Below are 24,853 nucleotides of genomic sequence, written 5' to 3' on the forward strand. Positions count from 1 at the left end.
TTTCACGTTGAGACCCTTCTTCTCCACGGTATTGGCCAAAGCATCCAGTGCAAGTGAGATTCTAACTGCTAAGTATTGTCCATTCAAAGTAAATCTCAGGCAATTTTCCTTGAAGAACTCAAATTGATAACTTCAGGTAATAATTGTTAATGAAAATTCTTGATTAGTACGGGTGTCGGGGGTTGTGGGGAGAAGGCAGGAGAATGGGGTTAGGTGGGAGAGATAGATCAACGATGATTGAATGGCGGGGTAGACTTGATGGTCCGAATGGCCCAATTCTGCTCCTAGCACTTGCAACCTTATGACTTATGAAGTAATAAGGAATCTTGTTCCTCAGCAAAAACTGATAACCCTTCTCGAACTTGTTCAGTGGTACTTCATTGTCACGTGTAACTCCGTACAGTGAAATTCTTCTTTTGCATACAGTTCAGTAAAAATCTTGCTATACATGGGCACAATCATACTTGGGTACAAGAGTATAGGAATAGTAGATCACACCGGGGCAGTACTCAAGAGTTGCCATGTTTCCATTTTATGATTTTCAAGTCCAAAAGTTGTTTAAAAAATCCAGTCTTAACTTGGCCATGAAGGCCCGTTGTCCTGGCGACAGCACTGGGTGGGATTTGCATGGGTCGGCCTGGCCTGACGATGGTGCCCAACCCAGGCGACTATGTGTGCAAACCACAGAAGCAGATCTACAAACTCATGTTACAATCACTCCGCACTCTTAAATCTCCATTCCACACAGGAACATTTCTTCTGGCTTTACCTTACACTAACTTATTCCCTTATCATGTATCTATACGCTGTAAATGGATCGATTGTAATCGTGTATTGTCTTTCCACTGACTGGATAGCACGCACCAAAAGCTTCTCACTGTGCCTCAGCACACATGACAATAAACTATACTGAACTGCAACACCGCCCCGTGCCACTGCAGGCCGTGCCCGACCTGCACGCACTGCCTCTTGGAGAGGTGCTCCATCTAATGGAGCCCCAGGCTGCTGTACGGCCCAGTCTAATGGAGCCCCAGACTGCAGTAGGGCCCGGTCTAATAGACAATAGGTGCAGGAGTAGGCCATTCAGCCCTTCGAGCCAGCACCGCCATTCAATGCGATCATGGCTGATCACTCTCAATCAATACCCCGTTCCTGCCTTCTCCCCATACCCCCTCACTCCGCTATCCTTAAGAGCTCTATCCAGCTCTCTCTTGAAAGCATCCAACGAACTGGCCTCCACTGCCTTCTGAGGCAGAGAATTCCACACCTTCACCACTCTCTGACTGAAAAAGTTCTTCCTCATCTCCGTTCTAAATGGCCTACCCCTTATTCTTAAACTGTGGCCCCTTGTTCTGGACTCCCCCAACATTGGGAACATGTTTCCTGCCTCTAATGTGTCCAATCCCCTAATTATCTTATACGTTTCAATAAGATCCCCCCTCATCCTTCTAAATTCCAGTGTATACAAGCCCAATCGCTCCAGCCTTTCAACATACGACAGTCCCGCCATTCCGGGAATTAACCTAGTGAACCTACGCTGCACGCCCTCCATAGCAAGAATATCCTTCCTCAAATTTGGAGACCAAAACTGCACACAGTACTCCAGGTGCGGTCTCACCAGGGCCCGGTACAACTGTAGAAGGACCTCTTTGCTCCTATACTCAACTCCTCTTGTTATGAAGGCCAACATTCCATTGGCTTTCTTCACTGCCTGCTCTACCTGCATGCTTCCTTTCATTGACTGATGCACTAGGACACCCAGATCTCGTTGAACTCCCCCTCCTCCTAACTTGACATCAACTCCCCCTCCTCCTAACTTGACATCATTGAGATAATAATCTGCCTTTCTATTCTTACTTCCAAAGTGAACAACCTCACACTTATCTACATTAAACTGCATCTGCCATGTATCCGCCCACTCACACAACCTGTCCAAGTCACCCTGCAGCCTTATTGCATCTTCCTCACAATTCACACTACCCCCCAGCTTAGTATTATCTGCAAATTTGCTAATGGTACTTTTAATCCCTTCGTCTAAGTCATTAATGTATATCGTAAATAGCTGGGGTCCCAGCACCGAACCTTGCGGTACCCCACTGGTCACTGCCTGCCATTCCGAAAGAGACCCATTTATCCCCACTCTTTGCTTTCTGTCTGTCAACCAATTTTCTATCCATGTCAGTACCCTACCCCCAATACCATGTGCCCTAATTTTGCCCACTAATCTCCTATGTGGGACCTTGTCGAAGGCTTTCTGAAAGTCGAGGTACACCACATCCACTGACTCTCCCCTGTCAATTTTCCTAGTTACATCCTCAAAAAATTCCAGTAAATTTGTCAAGCATGATTTCCCCTTCGTAAATCCATGCTGACTCGGAATGATCCCGTTACTGCTATCCAAATGCTCAGCAATTTCATCTTTTATAATTGACTCCAGCATCTTCCCCACCACTGATGTCAGACTAACTGGTCTATAATTACCCGTTTTCTCTCTCCCTCCTTTCTTAAAAAGTGGGATAACATTTGCTATCCTCCAATCCACAGGAACTGATCCTGAATCTATAGAACATTGAAAAATGATCTCCAATGCTTCCACTATTTCTAGAGCCACCTTAAGTACACTGGGATACAGACCATCAGGCCCTGGGGATTTATCAGCCTCCAGTAATGGAGCCCCAGACTGCAGCAGGGCCCGGTCTAATGGAGCCCCAGGCTGCTGTAGGGCCCGGTCTAATGGAGCCCCAGGCTGCTGTAGGGCCCGGTCTAATGGAGCCCCAGGCTGCTGTAGGGCCCAGTCTAATGGAGCCCCAGGCTGCTGTAGGGCCCAGTCTAATGGAGCCCCAGGCTGTTGTAGGGCCCAGTCTAATGGAGCCCCAGGCTGCTGTAGGGCCCGGTTTAATGGAGCCCCAGGCTGCTGCAGGGCCCGGTCTAATGGAGCCCCAGGCTGCTGCAGGGCCCGGTTTAATGGAGCCCCAGGCTGCTGTAGGGCCCAGTCTAATGGAGCCCCAGGCTGCTGTAGGGCCCGGTTTAATGGAGCCCCAGGCTGCTGCAGGGCCCGGTTTAATGGAGCCCCAGGCTGCTGTAGGGCCCTGTCTAATGGAGCCCCAGGCTGCTGCAGGGCCCGGTTTAATGGAGCCCCAGGCTGCTGTAGGGCCCAGTCTAATGGAGCCCCAGGCTGCTGCAGGGCCCGGTTTAATGGAGCCCCAGGCTGCTGCAGGGCCCGGTCTAATGGAGCCCCAGGCTGCTGCAGGGCCTCCAGTAGCTCCGTCTGGACACCTGGACCCATAAATGTGTTGCCCCTCGCCTCTCGCAGTCACCGCTGCGACTGCATGTATTCAAGAGAGAGTTAGATTTAGCTCTTGGGACTAACGGAATCAAGGGATATGGGAGAAAGCAGGAACAGGGTACTGATTCTGGATGATCAGCCATGATCACATTGAATGGTGGTGCTGGCTCGAAGGGCCAAATGGCCTACTCTTGCACCTATTTTCTATGTTTCTTTGTTACATCAATGGCATCTCCTATACCTTAATTGGTACATGTGACAATAAACTGACCTTGAACCTTCAAAGTATCTCAGAGGGTGCAGGAGGGTTAACCCTAACCCAGCCCACTCGTCAACACCGTTCCCCTCTTGTATCTGCCACCGCCTTCTAGAATCGTGTTCAATCGTGTTCGGTGCTTTTATGAAACTTACCACTCCCTTTGTCCATTGATTCCTTAAAAGCATCCATGCTTATTTTCCAAGACATTTGTGAGATTGAGGTGATCTTCTGAAACATGCCGATAATATATTTACATGAGTAACAGCAAGGAGGTCACAAGTTATAGGAGTAGAATTAGGCCATTTGGCCCATCGAGTCTACTCCACCATTCAATCATGGCTGATCTCTGCCTCCTAATCTCATTTTCCTGCCTTCTCCCCATAACTCTTGACACACGTTTTAATTAAGAATCTGTTTATCTCTGCCTTAAAAATATCCGCTGACTAGGCCCCCATAGCCCTCTGGTAATGAGTTCCACAGATTAACTGCCCTCTGACTAAAGAAGTTCCTCCTCACCTCCTTTCTAAAAGCACGCCCTTTAATTCTGAGGCTCTGACCTCTGGTCCTAGACTCTCCCATCATCCTCTCCACATCCACTCTATCAATGCCTTTATTCACAAAATGCTGGAGTAACTCAGCAGGTCAGGCAGCATCTCGGGAGAGAAGGAATGGGCGACATTTTGGGTCGAGACCCTTCTTCAGACTCCAGTCTGAAGAAGGGTCTTGACCCGAAACGTCGCCCATTCCTTCTCTCCTGAGATGCTGCCTGACCTGCTGAGTTACTCCAGCATTTTGTGAATAAATACCTTCGATTTGTACCAGCATCTGCAGTTATTTTCTTACACTGCCAATGCCTTTCATCATTCTGCCATCCCATTAGGTCATTCCCTCTGGCATCCTTCATCAGTTAGGTTTCTTAGAAAGATCTTTCAAATATTCTATTTTAGTCTAGGATTCCTGGAATAAAATATTCAAATACTTTTTGGGAATGCAATCAAAAGTCCTCATGCATAGCTTAATTTCCACATAATGAGCCTGAAATTTATTTACAAGATTGAATCTATTTCCTCCTGACCTAATCTCCAAAATATCTCGCAATTATATTCAAGTCACGAGAAAGTGCAGATGCTGGAATCTTGAGCGAAACACAAATTCCCGGAAGAACTCAACAGGTCAGGCAGCATCTTTGGAGGAAATGTACAGGCGACGTTTTGGATCGGGAACTCTACTTCAGACTTGAATTTCGCTCGAGTCTGAAGAAGGGTCACAACCCAAAACATCAGCTGTATTATCTCTGCAGATGCTGCGTGACCTGTTGAGTTACTCCAGCAGTTTGTTTTCTCAAATTATATTCCACATTTAGCATCTCTATGAAAGGAACAGTGGCGGCCCTGTGGTGCAGCGGTGGAGTTGCTGCCTCACAGCGCCAGGAACCCGGGTACAGTCCTGACTACGGGTGCTGTCTACAGAGTTTGTACGTTCTCCTTGTGACCGCGTGGGTTTTCTCCGGATGCTCCGGTTTCCTCCCACATCCCAAAGACGTGCAGGTTTGTAGGTTAATTGTCCTTAGTATGTAGGGAGTGGATGAGAAAGTTGGGATAATAGAACTAGTTAACTAGTGATTGATGGTCGGCATCGACTCAGTGGGCCGAAGGGCCTGTTTCTACTCTGCATCTCTAAATTAAACTAACTATATTGCAGACCTTAACTTCTCAAGTATTCTCAGAATTCGGCCATTCTTCCCATCGAGTCTACTTTGCCTTCAACCGTGGCTGATCTATCTTTCCCCCTCAACTGCATTCTCCTGCCTTCTCTCCATAACCCATGACACCTGTACTAATCAAGAATCAATCTACGCCTCAAAAATATCCAATGACTTGGCCTCCACAACCTTCTGTGGCAATGAATTCCAAGATTCACCGCCCTCTGTCCCAAGAAATTCCTCCTCATCTCCTTTCTAAAAGTACGTCCTTTCATTCTGAGCCTCTGGTCCTAGACTCTCCCACAAGTGGAAACATCAACATTACACCTACTTAAAAGCTTTAATTTGGATTAAAAACAAGTACCTGACACACTTGAGAAAATGAAAATGCTGGAAAAACATGCTCCAACAAAGTAAATAGACAATTTAAATATATGAAAAGAACTAACCATTTTATATATTGTTGTATTTTCCAAGTTCCATGTACTTTTCATTTCCTGACCTTTGTTGCTAATACAGGGCATTTTGTACCAATGTGTAGGGTGTCATGATGGTTGGCTAAAATACAGAAATATTTTATAAAAGGTAGTCACAGTAAAAGATGTTGGTCCTAGAGTTAAGGTCTTAAAGTTTGGGAGGACTAACCACAGAAGGGTGAACCATTTACTATGGTAACATTTTAATGTAATAGTACGTACTTATGGAACAATATTTTTAGTTCAGAGATACAACGCGGAAACAGGCCCATCAGCCCACCGAGTCCGCGCCAACCATCGATCCCTGCACATTAACACTATCCCACACACACTAGGGACAGTTTACAATTTTACCCAGCCAAGTCACCTACAAACCCGTACGACTTTGGAGTGTGGGAGGTAAACCGGATGTCCCAGAGAAAACCCACGCAGGTCACGTGGAGAACGTACAAACTCTGTACAAACAACATCTGTAGTCAGGATCGAACCCGAGTCTCTGGCGCTGTGAGGCAGCAACCCTTCTGTCGTGCCACTGTGCCGCCTGCAAGATGTTCTCTTTGCAAGTTGTATTTGCATTAAACAAACTTTCCAACTATTTGAACAACAAGGCAATAATTTTTATATCAGTTTAATAAGAAAATTGCCTTCTATTGTACTGGTGACAGCTGTAGCTCTAAGTTCCAAGAATCCAATAAAATGCCACCTCTAGTTTGATGCTATCTTGAGAAGATAAGATATGTTCTTCAGACACAAAAAATACTTCATTAGTTTTGTAATAAATGGAGAGTGATGTCGATAAGTAAATTCATGGAAGGAAATTTCATTTCCTGTGAAAACTGATGTTTTTTGTGTCGCTTGATATTCAAAGTGGACCCAGACTGTGTTGTACAATTTTTACTATGCACTTATTTATGTTTATCATCCATATTTTGTGAGAGGAAATGAAACAGAGGAGACAAGATGAGGTCGTTTTGGTGCAAAGTTTAGAAAACCAGAAATTAAACTTGCATAAACATAGTACGCACTTGAGAATGGTGATGGTACTTGATTCTGCTTATATTCAACGCTAATATGGGGCTTAGAAGGGGTGGAATTCATAAAATACACTTGCATGTTTTTCTAAAGCAGTTTGGAGAGGGTCCTGCAGATACAAGGAACTGCAGATGCTGATTTACAGGGAAGGGCCACATGCAATCTTATCTGCCTCACAGTGCCAGAGACCTGGGTTCCATCCTGACCTTGGTGCTCTCTTTGTGGTTTGCACCTTCTCCCTGTGACCACGTGGGTTTCCCCCGGGACTCTGGTTTCCTCCCACATCCCAAAGACGTGCAGATTTGTTGGTTAATATGTCTCTGTAAATTGACCCAAGTGAGTAGGGAATAGATGAGAAAGTAGAATAACAGAACTAGTGTGAATGGGTGATCGATGGTGGGTGGGCCGAATGGCCTGTTGTCGTGCTGTATCTCTAAACTAAACTAAACGTGGGGCCACAACCTATCACTCAACGTCAACACGACCAAGAAACATCATTGACTTCAGAAAGAGGAATTTGGGAGAGCACGTGTCAGTTTTCATTGGCGGGCAGTGATGGAGAGAATTAGCAGCCTCAGAATCCTCAGCATTGACCTCTTGGCTGATTTGTCCTGAACCGGACCCTTCACGTAGATATAATGATGACGAAGGTGAATCAGTGCCTCTGCTCTCTTGGACGTTTTACGAGATTTGGTATGTCTCCAAATACTTAACAATCTCTCCCTTAATGTCAGCAAGACAGAGAAGAAGGTAATTGACTTCAGGAAACGAGATGGTGTACAGATCCCAGCTTCTTATTTTTAAGACTGAGATAGATAGATAGATAGATAGATTCTTGGTTAGTACTGGTGTCGGGGGATATGGGGCGAAGGCAGGAGAATGAGGTTAAGAGGGAAAGATTGAATAGAGGAGTAGACTTGATGGGCCGATTGGCCTAATTGTGCTCCGATCACTTATGAACATAAACATCGACAGTGCCAGTGGAGATGGAGGAGAGCCTCAAGTTTCTGGGTATAAATCTCACCGAAGATTTGTCCTGCACCAACCACAGTGAAGCTACAGGCAAGAAAGAAACATAGAAACATAGAAAATAGGTGCAGGAGGAGGCCATTTGGCCCTTCGAGCCTGCACCGCCATTCAATATGATCATGGCCGATCATCCATCTCAGTATCCTGTACCTGCCTTCTCTCCATACCCCCCGATCCGCCTAGCCACAAGGGCCACATCTAACTCCCTCTTAAATACAGCCAATGAACCGGCCTCAACTACCTTCTGTGGCAGAGAATTCCACAGATTCACCACTCTCTGTGAAAAAAAACTTTCTCATCTCGGTCCTAAAAGACTTCCCCCTTATCCTTAAACTGTGCCCCTTGTTCTGGACTTCCCCAACATCGGGAACAATCTTCCTGCATCTAGCCTGTCCAACCCCTTAAGAATCTTGTAAGTTTCTATAAGATCCCCCTCAATCTTCTAAATTCTAAATAAAGAGGACGAAGCTGGAGCTGAAACTTCTGCAGAACAACATGAGGGATGTGTGAAGCAGCATGAAGAGCATTATAGACTACACGATGACCAGTGGCCTGGGGAGGCAAAGCAATCAGGACTGGGCCAACCAGCTAAACCTCTTTTTTGTGTTGGTAACTGAAAGTTTGTGGTTCTTCAAAGGTAAATGTAGAGCTTAGCGGTTTGTAAACAGAGGTCACAATTAGTTTCCTCAGGTTCACAGCAAAGATTTCTATGTTGTCCCTCGATGATTAGGTCTCTTTTAACGAAGATAGCGTTGCCATATTTCTCATGTGGCCTTTCAATAACTGGCGTCATTCCAGGGATCAGGTCAGTGCTGTGGCTGGCCTCTGGGTCTCTTGTAGACAGAAGACATCATAAAACCACCACCACAAAAAGCTGCCAATCCCAACCAACGAACAGCTGCCACCTGGTCACAGGTGTGACTGGAAGACCTGGCAGTCCCTCAACAGGCTTGGTACGGGGATGGGCCGATGCAAGACCAATATGAGCAAATGGGGCTATGCAGATGCGGCACACACAGAATGTGAATGTGGAACATCTGTACAATCCATGCCACACCTACTAAGATGCCCACTTGGTGAAACACGCTGCCTGGAAGATCCAGCGGTGACAAACGAGAAGGCTGTCCACTGTGCAAGAGCCTGGCCCAACATTTGAAACATTGATGATGGACATGAAAGAAGAAGACCTGTTTTTAACAGATTTGATGGAGGAGGGAAATTGGTCTGCTAACAGTTATAAGGCACAACAATATTTTTAGATTTTTTTTTAGATTTAGAGATACAGTGCAGAAACAGGCCATTCGGCCCACCGGGTCCACACCACCCAGCGATCCCCACACACTAACACTATCCTACACCCACTAGGGACAATTTTTACATTTGCCCAGCCAATTAACCTACATACCTGTACATCTTTGGAGTATACATGAAACATGAAATTAAAGTGACCTAATGGAGCTCTTTAAAATTATATGAGTAGTCTGTTGAGGCAGGGGAAATCTTTTCTAGCTTTCTCTCCCAAACTTCATCAGACTGAAGAAGGAACCCGACTCAAATTCGTCTGCCCCGTCCCTACTGTGCAAAGAAAGCCGAGCCAAGATTCTAACTGTTTCAACGTAATAAAAAGGAACTGCAGATGCTGGTTTATACCCAAAAATACACAAAGTGCTGGAGTACCTCAGCGGGTCAGGCAGCATCTCTGGGGAAAATGGGTGACATTTCAGGTTGGGACCCTTCTTCAAAACTTCTAACTTTCATATTGGTAGGATTGGATGTCGTAGTATTTAACAAAATGTATATTTGTGTCATTATCTTTTGTCTGCCTTACCATTTAATGGACTACATAAACTCACCAAACAAGTTTGTTTCTGAGATCCGCAAACCGATAAACAAGAACGTTAGTATTTCTGCCTTCAATTGTTTTACATGTTTGGGTAGAGATGCTATCTTCACACTCGATTACTTTATGAGACCAAAGAATGGTTTAATTAAATCCTGAGCCAGGATTGAAATTTAGCTGATCCCATTTTAATAAATACACAGGCACAGTGACCCCATGCCCAAAATAACAGCTTGATTTAGATAGTCCTTTCATTAAAACATTTAATCTAGGTGGTGCAGCGGCAGAGCTACTAACTAATGGAGCCAGAGACCTGGGTTTGATCCTGACTACAGGTGCTGTCTGTACAGAGTTTGTACGTTCTCCTCGTGACCTGCGTGGGTTTTCTCCGGGTGCTCCGGTTTCCTCCCACACTCCCTAGACGTACAGGTTTGTAGGTTAATTGGGTTGGAAAAATTGTAAATTGTCCCCAGTGTGCAGGATAGTGCTAGTGTGCGGGGCTCGCTGGTCGGCGTGGATTTGGTGGGCCGAAGGGCCTGATTCCGTGCTGTAGCTCTAAACTAAACTAAGATTGTCCCAAATCACTGGAGAGCCAGTGAAGTGTTTTTGGAGTTTACACACATCAATCTGTTGGTTTAGAATGTTCTGAATATTTTTATATCTACAATCTGGAGATTAAGTCCTCTTTGAACTGAATTTGTTTTGTTGAATGAACTAAAAAACATTTTCTAATATATTGCACATTTTATTAAAATGCAGTATTTGGTTTATTTAAATAAGGATCTTGCTTGCAATGCTGAACCTAAGCCTGAAACTGGATTCTCAATACTCTTACAGTGGAGTAGATATAGTGTTGTCATTAGTGCATGGGTAAACCATATAATCATGCACAACTATTACTTTTAATGGAAGCATTACGTTCATTTAATCGCACCGACTGGGACCTGTTTGCACAACAGGTCACCTACGGTTCAGAGGTAGACTTGGAGGAATACGCATCCACTGTGCTCTCCTACATCAACTGCTGTGTGGAGAATGTCACGGAGGACAAGGAGATAAAGATGTTCCCAAACCGGAAACCCTGGATGAACAAGGAGGTACAGAACCTGCTGAGGGCACGCAACAATGCCTTTAAATCTGGTGACACTTCAGCATACAGTGTTGCCAGATCACACCTGAACAAAGGTATTAAAAGGGCCAAAGACACCCATAGGCAACGGGTGGAAGACCACTTCAACACCACGGACACCAGAAGCATGTGGCAGGGTGGCAGGGACATCACTGGCTACAAGAGCAGCCCTGCCTGCCCCCACAGCGATATGGCACTGACCAACGAACTTAACACCTTCTTTGCCCGCTTTGAAACTGGCAAAACCACCTTGAGTGGAAGAACCCCAGCCGAGGCGGAGGGACAGGTCTTGCAACTGAGCACACAGGAGGTACAACGCGCTCTGCAAAGGGTCAACCACGCAAGGCTGCAGGACCGGATGGAGTTCAAGGAAGGGTACTGAAGGACTGTGCTGAACAGCTGGCTGAGGTATCCACCAGGATCTTTAACCTGTCATTATCTTTAGCTACGGTCCCCAAGTGCCTGAAGTCGGCTATCATAGTTCCGGTGCCGAAAAAAGCAAAGATCTCCAACCTGAACGACTACCGCCCAGTTGCCCTAACGCCGATAGTCATGAAGTGCTTTGAGAGGCTGGTCCTCTCACACATCAAATCCAGCATCCCTGACTCACTCGACCCACATCAATTTGCATACAGGGCAAATAGATCCACAGAGGACGCCATCTCTCTGGCTCTTCACACTGTCCTGACTCACCTAGAGGGACAGGGCACGTACGTGAGGATGCTATTCATAGACTATAGCTCCGCCTTCAACACGGTCATCCCCACCAAGCTCATCACCAAACTCCACCAGCTAGGCCTCAGCTCGTCATTATGTGACTGGATCCTGGACTTCCTGCTGGAACGACCGCAGGCAGTGAGAATGGGCCCGCACCTGTCCTCCACTTTCACCCTGAGTACCGGCACACCACAGGGCTGTGTTCTGAGCCCCATGCTCTACTCCCTCTTCACACACGACTGTGTTCCTGCATTCGACACCAACACCATTGTCAAGTTTGCAGACGACACAACGGTGATCGGGCTTATCACCAACGGGGATGAAACAAACTATAGAGCGGAGGTGCAGAACCTGGCGGACTGGTGCTCGGATAACAACCTGTCCCTAAATACCAGCAAGACCAAGGAGCTGATCATCAACTTCCGTAGGTCGCATAACGGGGAATATGCCCCGATCTCTATCAACGGGGACAGTGTGGAGAGAGTGTCCAGCTTCAAGTTTCTGGGCACTCACATTTCGGAGGACCTAACATGGTCCAATAACACTGCTGCGCTGGTCAAGAAGGCACAACAAAGACTGTTCTACTTAAGAACACTGAAAAAGTCTGGTCTACCCCAACAGCTGCTGACGACATTCTACCGCTGCACCATAGAGAGCATCCTAACGCATGGCATCCCTGTGTGGTACCTCAGCTGCACGGAGGCAGAAAGGAAAGCTCTACAGCGGGTAGTCCATAGAGCTCAGAGGGCCATCGGAACACAGCTACCAGACTTGGAGGGCATCTACAACACACGATGCCTGAGAAAAGCCACCAGCATCCACAAAGACTCTTCACACCCCTGCAACAGTCTGTTCGAACTCCTTCCATCGGGCAGACGATACAAGGCCTTCTACGCCCGCACCTCCAGACTCAGGAACAGCTTCATCCCCAGGGCCATAGCTGCTATGAACCGGTCCTGCTGAGCCGGATGGTCACAACGCATAGATCAACTTGCACTTTACCCTGTCTAAAACTGGTACATTTGTTTCGTTGGGTTGCTGTTGTCTAAATTACTTAAATTATTGCATCGTATGGGAGGCGCATTCCCAATCTCGTTGTACCCCTGGGTACAATGACAATAAAGATATATTGTATTGTATTGTATTGTTATTCCAACAATTTTATTTTCTAGATATTTTTTTAGTGCGCAACTGTATCTAGACCTGAGTTTCTAAATATAATTAATCTTGTAACTCATTTCAAATTCTAACGAATATTTAAGTTTCCATTGGTTGTTTAGTTTAGAGATCCAGCGTGGAAACAGGCCCACCGAGTCGGCGCCGCCCAGCGATCCCCGTACACTAACTATCCCACACACGACACATCAGCCATGAGTGAATGGTGTAGCTGACTTGATGGGCCGAATGGCCTAATCCTGCTCCGGAATTTATGAACACGAGGGTCAAATTTAAAATTTACCAAAGCCAATTAACCTACAAACCTGAAGAGAGACGCAAAATGCTGGAATAACTCAGCAGGGCAGGTTGCATCCTTGGAGAGAAGGAATGGGTGACGTTTTGGGTCTGGACCCTTCTTCGTACTGATATTCAGAACCTACAAGCCTGCACGTCTTTGGATTGTGGGAGGAAACCGGAGCACATGGGAAAACCCACGCGGTCATGGGGAGAACGTGTAAACTCCGTACAGACAGCACCTGTTGTAGTACGCTCTTTTACTAATGCAATTGTTGGAATAAATAAACCAATCCTACCATTAGTGTCTTTTAATGGAAGCATTGGTTTAATTATTCCAACAATTGCATTTTGTGGATAAATCTTCTAGTAAACAAATGTACCTAGACCTGAGCTTCTAAATATAACTAATCTTCTAACTTAATTAAAATTATTTCTTGAATATTTAAGTTTCCATCGGTTGTTGTGATTCTGCTTTTTTTTAAAAATGATATAAATTTTCTTTAATTTTAAAATCAGTTTTTTCACAATGTGGCTTAATACTTTGATTAAAAATGAGAAACAGCACCCTGGGAAAATAAAGAATTCCTTTAGGTGAATGTATTCATATTTAGTGCTTGGAATCTGAGCATTTTGATCACTTCAGAGCCTCATAAGTGGGTGATCTTTACAGACATCTTAATGTTCAACTGGTACAGTGGTGCAGGTGGTAGAGCTGCTGCCTCACGATGGCAAAGACCCGGGTTCGATCCTGACCTTGGGTACTGTCTGTGTGGAGTCTGCATGCTCTCCCTGTGACCACCTGAGTTTGCACCATGGTATCGTCCCACATCCCGCAGGGGTTTGAGGTTAATTGGCCTCAGTAAATCGCCCCTCGTGCGCACGGTGTGGATGAGAACATGGAATAACGTAGAACTAGTATTACCCAGCTGGTGGTTGGTGAGGATTCGGTGGGCTGAAGAGGCCTGTTACTATGCTGTATCTCCAAACTAAACTATAATTCTGGAATTTTGAATGTGAATCTGAAATCTGAAGAAGGAGCCTGACCCAAAACGTTACCCATCCTTTTTCACCAGAAATGTTGCCTGACCCGCTGAGTTACTCCAGCACTCTGTGAAACGTCACCTATCCATGTTCTCCACAGATGCTGCCTGACCCGCTGAGTTACTCCAACACTCAGTGACTATCTGTACACTAAAATGGGACTTGGTTGGTATTTTCATCACGCGTAACCGTATACGTGTCTATGAAAATAATTGTACCATTTTCACATGCTTGGTGTTTCTGCTTTTGTGCAATGGTTAAAAATTTGAAAAAGTCGTGCACGTTCCCATTTTTCTGTTGTCCAGTTTAAAATATTAACAATTAATTACAAGACATAAGATCAAGTTTTGAGTTTTATTCAGCATATTTATTTTCTCCTTGCAGACGTCGGTCAATGAGAACCTTCAGAAGGAGTCGCTGAAGAAGTCGATGATGAAGCAGGTATAACATCGTATTACTTTTATCAGCGTAACATTCATACTTGAAACACCCCATTTAAATAGTACAGCGCTGTGGTATGACTGGTGCAAAATCAGTATTACAGTTTAAATATCATGCAAGATCTTATATGTGGCTATATAACAGGTCTCCAAAACTGAACATAGAACAGTGCAGTACAGTGTACAGTGAAAGGTTGTGTTGTCCAGTCAAAGAAAAGTCTGTCCATGATTACAATCAAGCCGTTCACATAGAGGACAAAGGGTACAACATTTAGTGCAAGATAAAGTCCAATTAAAGATAGTTCAAATATCTCCAGTGAGGTTGATGGTAGGTCAGGACCACACAGTAGCTGGTGAGAGGACAGTTCAGTTCCCTGAATCTGGAGATGTGCGTTTTCATAAACGTCCTCTGGACCCTCTCCAGAGCCAGCATATCCTTCCTCCGATGTGGGGCCCAAAACTGCTCACAATACTCCAAATGTGGCCTAGACCAGCGCCTTTTAGGGCCTCAGCATTACTCCCCTGTTTTGTATTCTACCCCTCTTGAAATAAATGCTAGAATTGCGTTTGCCTTCCTTAGTACCGATTCAACTTGCAAATTAACCTTTTGGGAATCGTGCGCCAGCACATCTAATTCCCTTTGCACCACCGATTTGTGAAATCAGGCAGTTTTGTTTATTGTCACGTGTACCAAGGTACAGTGCAAAGCTTTATTGTTGCGTGCTAACCAGTTAGTGGAAAGACTATACATGATTAGTTGAGATGGGAGAGGAGGTTATTGAATCCTACCAATACCTTGGATATCTTTCCATTTTCGTGGTGTTTTCTAAATACTTAAAGCATTGATGTGAGAAAAGATTGTTTTTTTTTCCCTCACGATGAATTTCAGTTGAAGTGCTTGATCAGTATCTCTTTTTTTAAATAGACTAAATTGGAAATGCAAAAAGCGCTGGCAGAAGACGCCACAGTCTACGAATATGACAGTGTTTATGATGATCTTCAGCAGAAGAAGCTGGAAAGCAACACACAATCACTGTCTGGTTCAAACAAACAGGTAGATGTGCTAATTGTCAAGTTATTCTCAAATTGCACAGCTGAAGTGTTCTCATGGAAGAAATTTCATTGCCCTTTTTTTCTGCGGAAGTATTTTGAGAAATTACGCGTGTCCATCGAGGAAGTCGGATAAGTTGTGAATGTTCCCACACTGAGTGAATCACCGGCGGCTGGCTCTGGGGAATTTTTTAATGCACATTTTATGTTTAACAATGTATTTTATTTGAAAACAAACTTACTGTTTTCCCCCAACCAAGTCCAAGTACATCGAGAGCCTGATGAAAGCTGTGGGTGAGCGTAACAAGGAGCAAGATAGAAGGACGGAGCGTAAAATCCAAAGTGAACGAGAGGCCGAGGGAGAGAAGTTCGTGGACAAAGACTCATTTGTCACGTCCGCTTATAAAAAGAAGCTCCAGGAAAGAGCTGAAGAGAAAGAGCAAGAACGCAGAGAAGCAGCGATGGAGGGTGAGTTATCATGTCTGTCTGTGTCAGTGTGCCTGTGTCTGTCTGTCCGCATGCGTGTCTTTGCGTATGTTCCTGTATGCGTTTGTCTGTGTGTCTGGGTGCGCGCCTTTGCATATGTCCCTGTGTGTGTGTGTGTGTCTGTGTACGTGAGTGTACGTACATGCTTGTGTCTGTCGATGTGAGTGTGTACATGTGTGAGTGTGTCTGTGCGTGAGTGTATACATGTGTGTGTCGGCGTGAGTATGTACATGTGTGCGTGTGTCTATGTACGCGAGTGTATGTACATGTGTGTGATCTCTGACTCGTCATTAGTAAAATGGCTAATTTTTGGCGAACATGATGCTGTCAGAGTTTTGCTTCACATGAGAAACTGGCTTCAAAATGTGGCTGCAGCTTCTTAATGTTCCCTGCTCCAAAGGAAATACATCTATTTTCTTCCCAGAATGAAGTCATGGCAGTAGTTAAAATGAAAGAGTGTGTATCCAGGGTCGGCCTGTGTTTGTTAAAACCATTCCACTTTTTTTCTTGTTTTTTGCGTTAGTCTATAAGTGTCAAAATGATTACTTCCCATCAATTTGTGTAAAAGAAGTGAACTGCTTGCAGTACAGCAAGATGCAGGTTTCTGCAGAGTAGATACTTTCCAAGTAAGAAGTTGGGAGAAGTTGTGTTCTTTGAGCCTAGGGCGGTGCAGTTGTCTTCGAGCTGCTGCCTCAGTGCCAGACACTCGGGTTCAATCCTGACCTTGGTTACTGTCTGTGTGGAGTTTGCACATTCTCCCTGTGACTGCTTGGGTTTTCTCTGGGCTCTCCGGTTTCCTCCCACATCCCAAAGATGTGCAAGGTTGTAGGTTAATTGGCTCGATGTGAATTGCCTCTAATGCGTGTGGAGTGGATGAGAAAGTGGAGAAAGGTTGAACTGATGTGAACGGGTGATCGATGGTCGACGTGGACGCACTGGGCCGAAGGGTCTGTTTCCATGCTGTAACTTTCAATCAGTCAATCAAACTACTGGAAGCTTTGTTTTCTAAACTAGCATCTGCAGTCTGTGAAGGAAAGAACAGCAGATGCTGGTTTACACTGAAGATAGACACAAAAAGCTGCAGTAACTCAAAGGACAGGCAGCATCTCTGGAGAAAGGGAATGGGTGACGTTTCAGGTCGAGGCCATTCTTCATTCTCATCTGCAGTCTCTTGTGTGTACTGGAGGTTGTTGGTCGGTTATAAAATATATTTTAACTTTCTTTGTGTTGGTTTTTTCCAGCCTCTTTGGACGTGACTAAACAGAAAGACCTGAGTGGTTTCTACCGGCACTTCTTGAATCAACAAGTGGGTGAAGAGGTTATTCCCGAGTGCAGCATTCGTGCAAGCAAAGGGTAAGATGCATCACTGCATTGCCTCTGCAAGTGGCAAACCTGACCTTCAAGGACGGCACGGTGATACAGCGGGTAGAGTTACTGCCTCACAGTGCCAGAGACCCGGGTTCCATCCTGACTATGGGTGCTGTCTGTACAGAGTTTGTACATTCTCCCCATGACCTGCGTGGGTTTTCTCTGGTATTTTTCTCTGCACTACCTGTAATACTTGTGTGTGGCTGGATTGTGCTCACGTATAGTATGATTTGATTTGACTGGATAGCATGCAAACATGAGCTTTTCACTGTCACAAAAGTCATAAGGAATAGGAGTAGAATTAGGCCATTCAGCCCATCAAGTCTACTCCGCCATTCAATCATGGCTGATCTATCTCTCCCTCCTAACCCCATTCTCCTGCCTTCTCCCCATAACCCATGACACCCGTACTAATCAAGAATCTATCTATCTATCTCTGCCCAAACTCCTGGTATCCTGGTACCAGTGCCAGTAGTGCACCAATAACAGTACCAGAGATGGTGCCCAAACTCCTGGTATCCTGGTACCAGTGCCAGTAGTGCACCAATAACAGTACCAGAGATGGTGCCCAACCTCCTGGTATCCTGGTACCAGTGCCAGTAGTGCACCAATAACAGTACCAGAGATGGTGCCCAAACTCCTGGTATCCTGGTACCAGTGCCAGTAGTGCACCAATAACAGTACCAGAGATGGTGCCCAAACTCCTGGTATCCTGGTACCAGTGCCAGTAGTTTGGGCACCAATAACAGTACCAGAGATGGTGCCCAAACTCCTGGTATCCTGGTACCAGTGCCAGTAGTTTGGGCACCAATAACAGTACCAGAGATGGTGCCCAAACTCCTGGTATCCTGGTACCAGTGCCAGTAGTGCACCAATAACAGTACCAGAGATGGTGCCCAAACTCCTGGTATCCTGGTACCAGTGCCAGTAGTGCACCAATAACAGTACCAGATTGCGGAGTCCTTGGTTGGGTTCATGATTAAAATGGAGGGCACAGCCCTTGATGTGAGTGAGTACTACAATCCAGTATTAGTCGTGGTCAGTCGGTGGCTTGATCTAGCAGAATATTGCTGACATTTTAATTCCCCCTCCCATTCCCACACTGACCTTGCTGTTCTGTGCCTCCTCCACTGTCAGAGTGAGGCCACAGACAAATTAGAGGAACAGCACCTCATATTTTGCTTGTGCAGCTTCCACCCCAGTGGTATGAATATTGATTTCTCTAACTTCAAGCAACCCTGGCATTCCCTCTCTCTCCATCCCTCCCCCACCCAAGTCACACCTGCGTTTGTTCTCACCTAGCTGCAGCTAACAATGGCCTGTTTACTTTATCAGCGTTACTTTTTTTGCATATCTTTCATTCGCTTGTTCCTTATCGGTCGGTCTCTACATCATAGTCTATATCTCTCGTTTCCCTTTCCCATGACTTTCAGTCTGAAGAAGGGTCTTGACCTGAAACATCACCAATTCCTTCTCTCCAGAAATGCTGCCTGTCCCGCTGAGTTACTGCAGGATTTTGTGTCCATCTTATGTTTAAACCAGGATCTGCAGTTCCTTCCTACACAAGATGCATAACTGTATTGCTTCTGCAAGTTGCAAACTTGATCGTCAAGTGCTGGATGCAGATACGATAGTGGTGTTTAAGATGTTTTTGGATAGGCATATGGATATGGAGGGATATGGATCACGTGCAGGCAGAGGAGATTAGTTTCCCCTGACATTATGTTTGGCATGGACATTGTGGGCCAAAGGACCTGTTCCGGTCGGTGCTGCACTGTTCTATGTTCCTATGTGACGTTACTTCACTTGAATCAGCAAAACCAATGAGTTCATAAATGACAGACTTGTGCAAAATACAGGAAACCATTTAATCAGGATTATTTTTGATAATTGCCGCTTGCCAAAAATTAATGCTGCTGATCTTTTCCAACTAAAGATTTGTTTAAAGATACAGCATGGAAACAGGCCCCTTTGGCCCACTGTGTCCATGCCGACCTCTACAGACTCACGAAGGGTCTCCACCCGAAACATCACCCATTCCTTTTCTCCAGAGATGCTGCCCGTCCCGCTGGGTTGCTCCAGCATTTTGTGTCTATTTTCAATTAACTATGGAGTTCTGTATAACTTTACTGATTGGAATATTCCACTACTCTGAGGTTCGGTGTTGATTTTAAAGTTAGATTTGGTTAAACAAATATGAAAGTTGCAATTATAATGTTGTTTACGCCAGAGTTTCAGCTTGATGCCAGGTGTCACTTTGCAGCAGAGTTGCAGCAGTCATCTGAGTGTGCTGGGAGATTTATTTGGATGGTAAACATTTATATTCTTACCAGCTGACCACAGAGTTGGCTGGATGTACAAGAGAAGGGATTTGCATTGGAATGAAATAAACATCCTGGTGTGAACCTTTGTTTTTTTAATTTGCCTCCTGGCATATTTAGTTTAGAGATATAACATGGAGATAGACCCACCAAGTCCACGCCGACCAGCGATCTCCCCGTACACAAGTTCTGTCCTACACACTACGGGCAGTTTACAGAGGGCAATTAACCCACAAACCTGCACGTCTTTGGAGTGTGGGAGGAAACCAGAGCACCCGAAGAAAACCCATGCAGTCACAGTGAGAACATACAAACTCCGTACAGACAGCACCCGTAGTTAGGATGGAACATGGGTCCCTGGCACTGTGAGGCAGCAACTTTACTGCTGTGCCACCATGAGGCCCTATTTGTACGGGCGCTCCTCAACGTACGATGGGGTTCTGTTCCGAGAAACCCATTGGAAACTGAAAACATCGTAAGTCGAAATACTTCTAATACACGCGATCACGTGGCCAGAGGCTCGCTGCGGCTCACTGCCGATTGCACCATCGCAGTCGAACTATTGTAAGTCGAAGCATCATCAGCCGGGGAGCACTGTATTAGACCAGCTGAGAATCTAACACTCAGTAAAGTTAATTTGAAGTTAAACATCCAGAACCATTCTTGACGTGATCACCAGATGATGAGGGTTTTGAATAGAAAGTTATTACAGGAGAAAATGATTAATATAAAATAATCTCTCTACATAATTAACATTCCTCGGTAGATACATCAATTATGTGAAATCTTCTCCACAGCAATAGTTGGCGAGAAATGGGCAAAGCACAAAGTGCTGGAGCACCTGAGTAGGCCATGGATACCTGACGTTTTAGGTCTGCACCCTCCTACATGTGTTTTGCTCAAGAGTTCAACATCTGCCGTTTCTTTGTTTCTCCATTTGGCTGGCAGTGACATTGTAAAAGACATTTGGTTCCAAATTGGCACATTAGAACAGGGGAAAACAAAGTTGATTGTCACTGAAATTGTTTTTTGTTTAGATTGGCAGAGCAACCAGTTCTGAAACATTAGGCTGAGGGTGAAACAGGGAAAGTTCACAACCGCCCTGTTGCACAACATCGAGCTGGGCCTTCAACCTGGTGTCTTCACCTGGTGCCCTCGAGCAAGGGTCTTGATCAAACATTTACCATCCAAATGAATCTCGCTGTACACAGTACCATGTGATACGATAGAACTTTATTTATCCCAGGAGGGAAATCGATCTGCAAACAGTCATAAAAAAAACACACAATACATGAAACATTAAATTAAAATGAGAAGTGGAAAGGCTTGGGGGATGTGTGAAGATTGGGAAGTCAGTCTCTGTCTACCCCATGACAGGAGCAGTGGGAGTTGTACAGTTTGATGGCCACAGGGAAGGAGGAGCTCCTGTGGCGTTCTATGCTGTATCTTGGAATAGGTAGCTTCTTAATAGATTCAACTGCATATTGACGGCAGGCTTTAATTAGAAACCTGGAGTCTTCACAGCAGCCACCTAGAAAGTCATAGGTCCAAAATGTCAAGCATGTGCCTGACCAAATGAATTTGGTTTGAATCCCTGTGAATCTGTGGAATTCTCTGCCACAGAGGGCCGTGGCCAATTCACTGGGTGTTTTCAAGAGAGAGTTAGATATAGCTCTTAGGGCTAACGGAATCAAGGGCTACGGGGAGAAAGCAGGAACGAGGTACTGATTTTGGATGATCAGCCATGATCATATGGAATGGGAGTGCTGGCTCAAAGGGCCGAATGGACGACTCCTGCACCTATTTTCGATGTTTCTATGAATTTTGTGGTGTATACACAAGGTTTATGTGTTAGTCCAGAGCAGGATTTTAACCCGATGGACAGAACATTCTCGACTTTCCATTAATGCCCATTAATGAAACTTAATGTAGTTGTCCAGCACTAACATCCCTACTAATGGGAACCTAATCTTTCTTGTTTAATTTAGTGGGATATAAAATAATTATTTTCCAAGCGTGGTCACGTTTGGGAGTGCAGAGAGCTAAAACCTGATGGATTTTACAGAATTATCCTCCTCTACCTTGATCGTGTAATTTTCCAAAAATGGATGCATTCAAAAACCATCTGTGTAATCTCTTGCATTTGAAAGTATCTTAGTTTAAAGCCTCTGGCTGCTGGTTTTGTGTTATATTTTCAGTTTGAGTGTGATTCTTGATGGAGAGAAACATAAATTGTTCATCATGCTTAAATCATTACTAAAATTGAAATATTTCTAAAGATGTTGACAAAATAATATTTCAAACCAGGACTTGAAGCCCTGAGCTACAGGGAAAGGTTGGGACAGGCTTGGACTTTATTCCATGGAGCGCAGGAGGATGAGGGGTGATCTTCTGGAGGAGTAAAAGATCATGAGAGGAGTAGATTGGGTAGATGCACAGTCTCTTGCCCAGAGTAAGGGGAGCAAGAACAAGAGGACATGGGTTTAAGCTGAGAGGAAGAATTTACTGGGAAACTGCATGGCAATTTGGAAAGATTGTCTTAAAATTTCTTGGTTACTTGATAATGAAAAAAAAGCATTTATTAAAGATTTTTCATAGCACATAATTTTGATAATTCCATCATCCACTTCATATTTACCAATGTAATTTAAAAAAATAAGCTTCCAGTTTTGTGTATGAAGGAACTGCAGATGCTGGTTTAGACATAGAATGCTGGAGTAACCAGCAGCTTCTCTGGAGAGAAGGAATGGGTTACGTTTTGGGTCAAGACCCTTCTTCAGACTGATGTCAAGGGGGAGGTAGATAGATTAGGAAGTGTAAGGTGTGAAAACAGGGCAAAGGGAATGGAGATCAAGGAAAATGTAGAATAGATCATTGTTGGCTGGGAGAAGGTAACGACAAAGCAAACAGAGATAAAATGTACTCGGAGACAGCTTCCACGTTTCTTGACTTTGCTATGAGTTGACATTATGTATTTTTCTCCTCAGGATAAAAGAAGAACCTGAGGATAATGTACGTAAAGATCCCGATGGTTTATCAGGTAACAAACCGGAACAAGACCTCGATGCTGACACCGACTTTGACACTGACAGCGACGATGAAACCAAAACTAAACACGGCCAGAAGCAACTGCCTTCCAAAGCAAGAAATGATGGCGGCAACTCCGACACCAACGAAGACAAAGCCAGGAGTCGTCAATACAGAAGACATGCGGAATCTTCCAGTGACGAAGAGCAAAGTCAACGTGAGGGCCATTCATCCAGAGAGGGCAGAAGCGAGAAAGGCAAGAGCTACTCCAAGACTCAACGAGATGCGGAGAAAAGAAGCAGAAGTGGGGAACGATCAAGCCACAAGCGTGCAAAGGAAAAGCACAGAGAAAAAGACCATTCAAGAAAAGAAAGGGACCGAGACAGGTATCAGGACAACAAAGAGAGAAAATTCAAGGAGGAGAAATCGAGAGACCACAGCAGTGGCTGGGACGAGAGATCACGGGATTACGGAGAAAGACCTAGAGATGACCAAGCGAGAGAGGAGAAGTTCAAAGAACGAGAGAGAAACAAAACGGAAAAATACCCAGCGAGAGATGGGAGAAGAAAGGAAGAAAAGAAGAACGAGAATGAAGAACAAGAAGAGAGAAACCGGGACAGGGATATCCGGGAAACGGGAGCAGACACGTGTGAGCCAGTTGATCGGAAATACGGGCACAGTGAAAGCAAGGAAGATAGTTCCGGGAACGCTTCAGATAAAGAGAGGTCCAAGGAAGAGCATCACAAGAGGCCCAGGTCAGAGGAGAAGGGTGAGCAAGGGAACATGCAGCTCAACGATACAGAGGACCAGGAAAAGAATTTGAATTTGTCCAGTAAACAAGTATTGAAAGGTGACTTGGAGACGGAGACAAATGGAACTGCACACTCTCAGCAGGTCAGCAAATTTGTCAAACGCAGCAATCAAGAGACGATTACGTCGGCAAAAGAGCGATATCTGGCCAGGCAGATGAACAGGTCCTCAACAAAGGCATATATCGAACCAGAGGAAAACGACTAGTTTTATTCTAGACTTTCTACCCCCAAAAAATCTTCAGTTCAAGTATATGCACACATAATTGTTTTACGTTTTTTTTTGTGGTCTTGTATGGAATACAGTAACCATTAAAAATACCGACTAGCAAGCCAAGGCTTTGTGAAATTATGTAAACTATCACTTTTAAATCAGCACTCAAGCATAAAGATCTGGGTATTTATGGCAAACCACTCACTTTGTTGTTTAGGTTCACATTTATTATTGTCATGTGTACTGAGGTCAGAAGGTCATAAGTGATAGGAGCAGAATTAAGCCATTGGGCCCATCAAGTCTACTTCGCCATTCAATTATGTCTGATCTATCTCTCCCTCCTAACCCCGTTCTCCTGCCTTCTCCCCGTAACCCCAGACAAACGGACTAATCAAGAATCTATCTATCTCTGCTTTAGAAATATCCATTCTTGTCCTCCACAGCCTCCTGTGGCAAAGATTTCCAGAGCCAAAGTCCTATGTCCGCAATGGGGTAGAGGTGAATTGGACAGTATCCTAGCTTATGGAAGGAAGCCTGATAACAGAGGGGAAGAAGCTGTTCCCGAGTCTGGTGGTGCACGATTTCAAGCTTCTGCACCTTCTGGCGGATGGGAGTGGGGAGAAGAAGGAATGACCGGGGTGGGACAAGTCCATGATTGTTTCCAATCTTATCAGAAATTTTAATGGAGCAAAATTGATTAGTTATTACAATATAACATTTCTGCTTTACTCTTAAAATATAAAAAATGCAGCAGTATTAACATATAGAGAAGTCGTAGCTGCTAATGTAAAATTGTTTGGAAAAGAATTCCCTATTAAAATGTGAGGAGAAATCTCAATTGGGTCTTTCTATAAGTATGATATTCGTTGATAAGGAAGATGTTTTAGAACTCATGATTTGTGACTGAAGTAATACACTGAAGCTCAGCAGATCTCTCAAGTTTAATAGCAGGTACCATACACTTGGTTGGAAGGGTTGGATTGCTTGCATTGGGTGTCCCACTCCCCTGAATCTCAGCCTGAAGAAGGGTCTCGACCCAAAACATCACCCATTCCTTCTCTCCAGAGACGCTGCCTGTCCTGCAGAGTTGCTCCAGCTTTTTGTGTCCGTCAGGTGTAAACCAGCATCTGCAGTTCCTTCTTACACTCTTGGTTCGAAGGTTTTCATTGAAG

At 44.9% G+C, this 24,853-nt stretch overlaps 1 protein-coding gene across 1 annotated transcript in view; it reads left to right on the forward strand.

The window, feature by feature from the left end:
- nsrp1 (nuclear speckle splicing regulatory protein 1) overlaps positions 1-23,799 on the forward strand; it is a 36,952-nt gene extending 13,153 nt beyond the window's left edge. Inside the window, exons 3-7 of the mRNA XM_078422340.1 lie at positions 14,351-14,407; positions 15,332-15,460; positions 15,717-15,924; positions 17,184-17,295; positions 22,619-23,799. Of these exons, the coding sequence (XP_078278466.1) occupies positions 14,351-14,407; positions 15,332-15,460; positions 15,717-15,924; positions 17,184-17,295; positions 22,619-23,675 (1,563 nt within the window). The 3' untranslated portion in view covers positions 23,676-23,799. The remainder of the gene's footprint in view (positions 1-14,350; positions 14,408-15,331; positions 15,461-15,716; positions 15,925-17,183; positions 17,296-22,618) is intronic.
- Positions 23,800-24,853: the final 1,054 nt, after the last annotated feature.

Source organism: Rhinoraja longicauda, chromosome 26, assembly GCF_053455715.1.
Source record: "Rhinoraja longicauda isolate Sanriku21f chromosome 26, sRhiLon1.1, whole genome shotgun sequence".
Classification (NCBI taxonomy): Eukaryota; Metazoa; Chordata; class Chondrichthyes; order Rajiformes; family Arhynchobatidae; genus Rhinoraja; species Rhinoraja longicauda.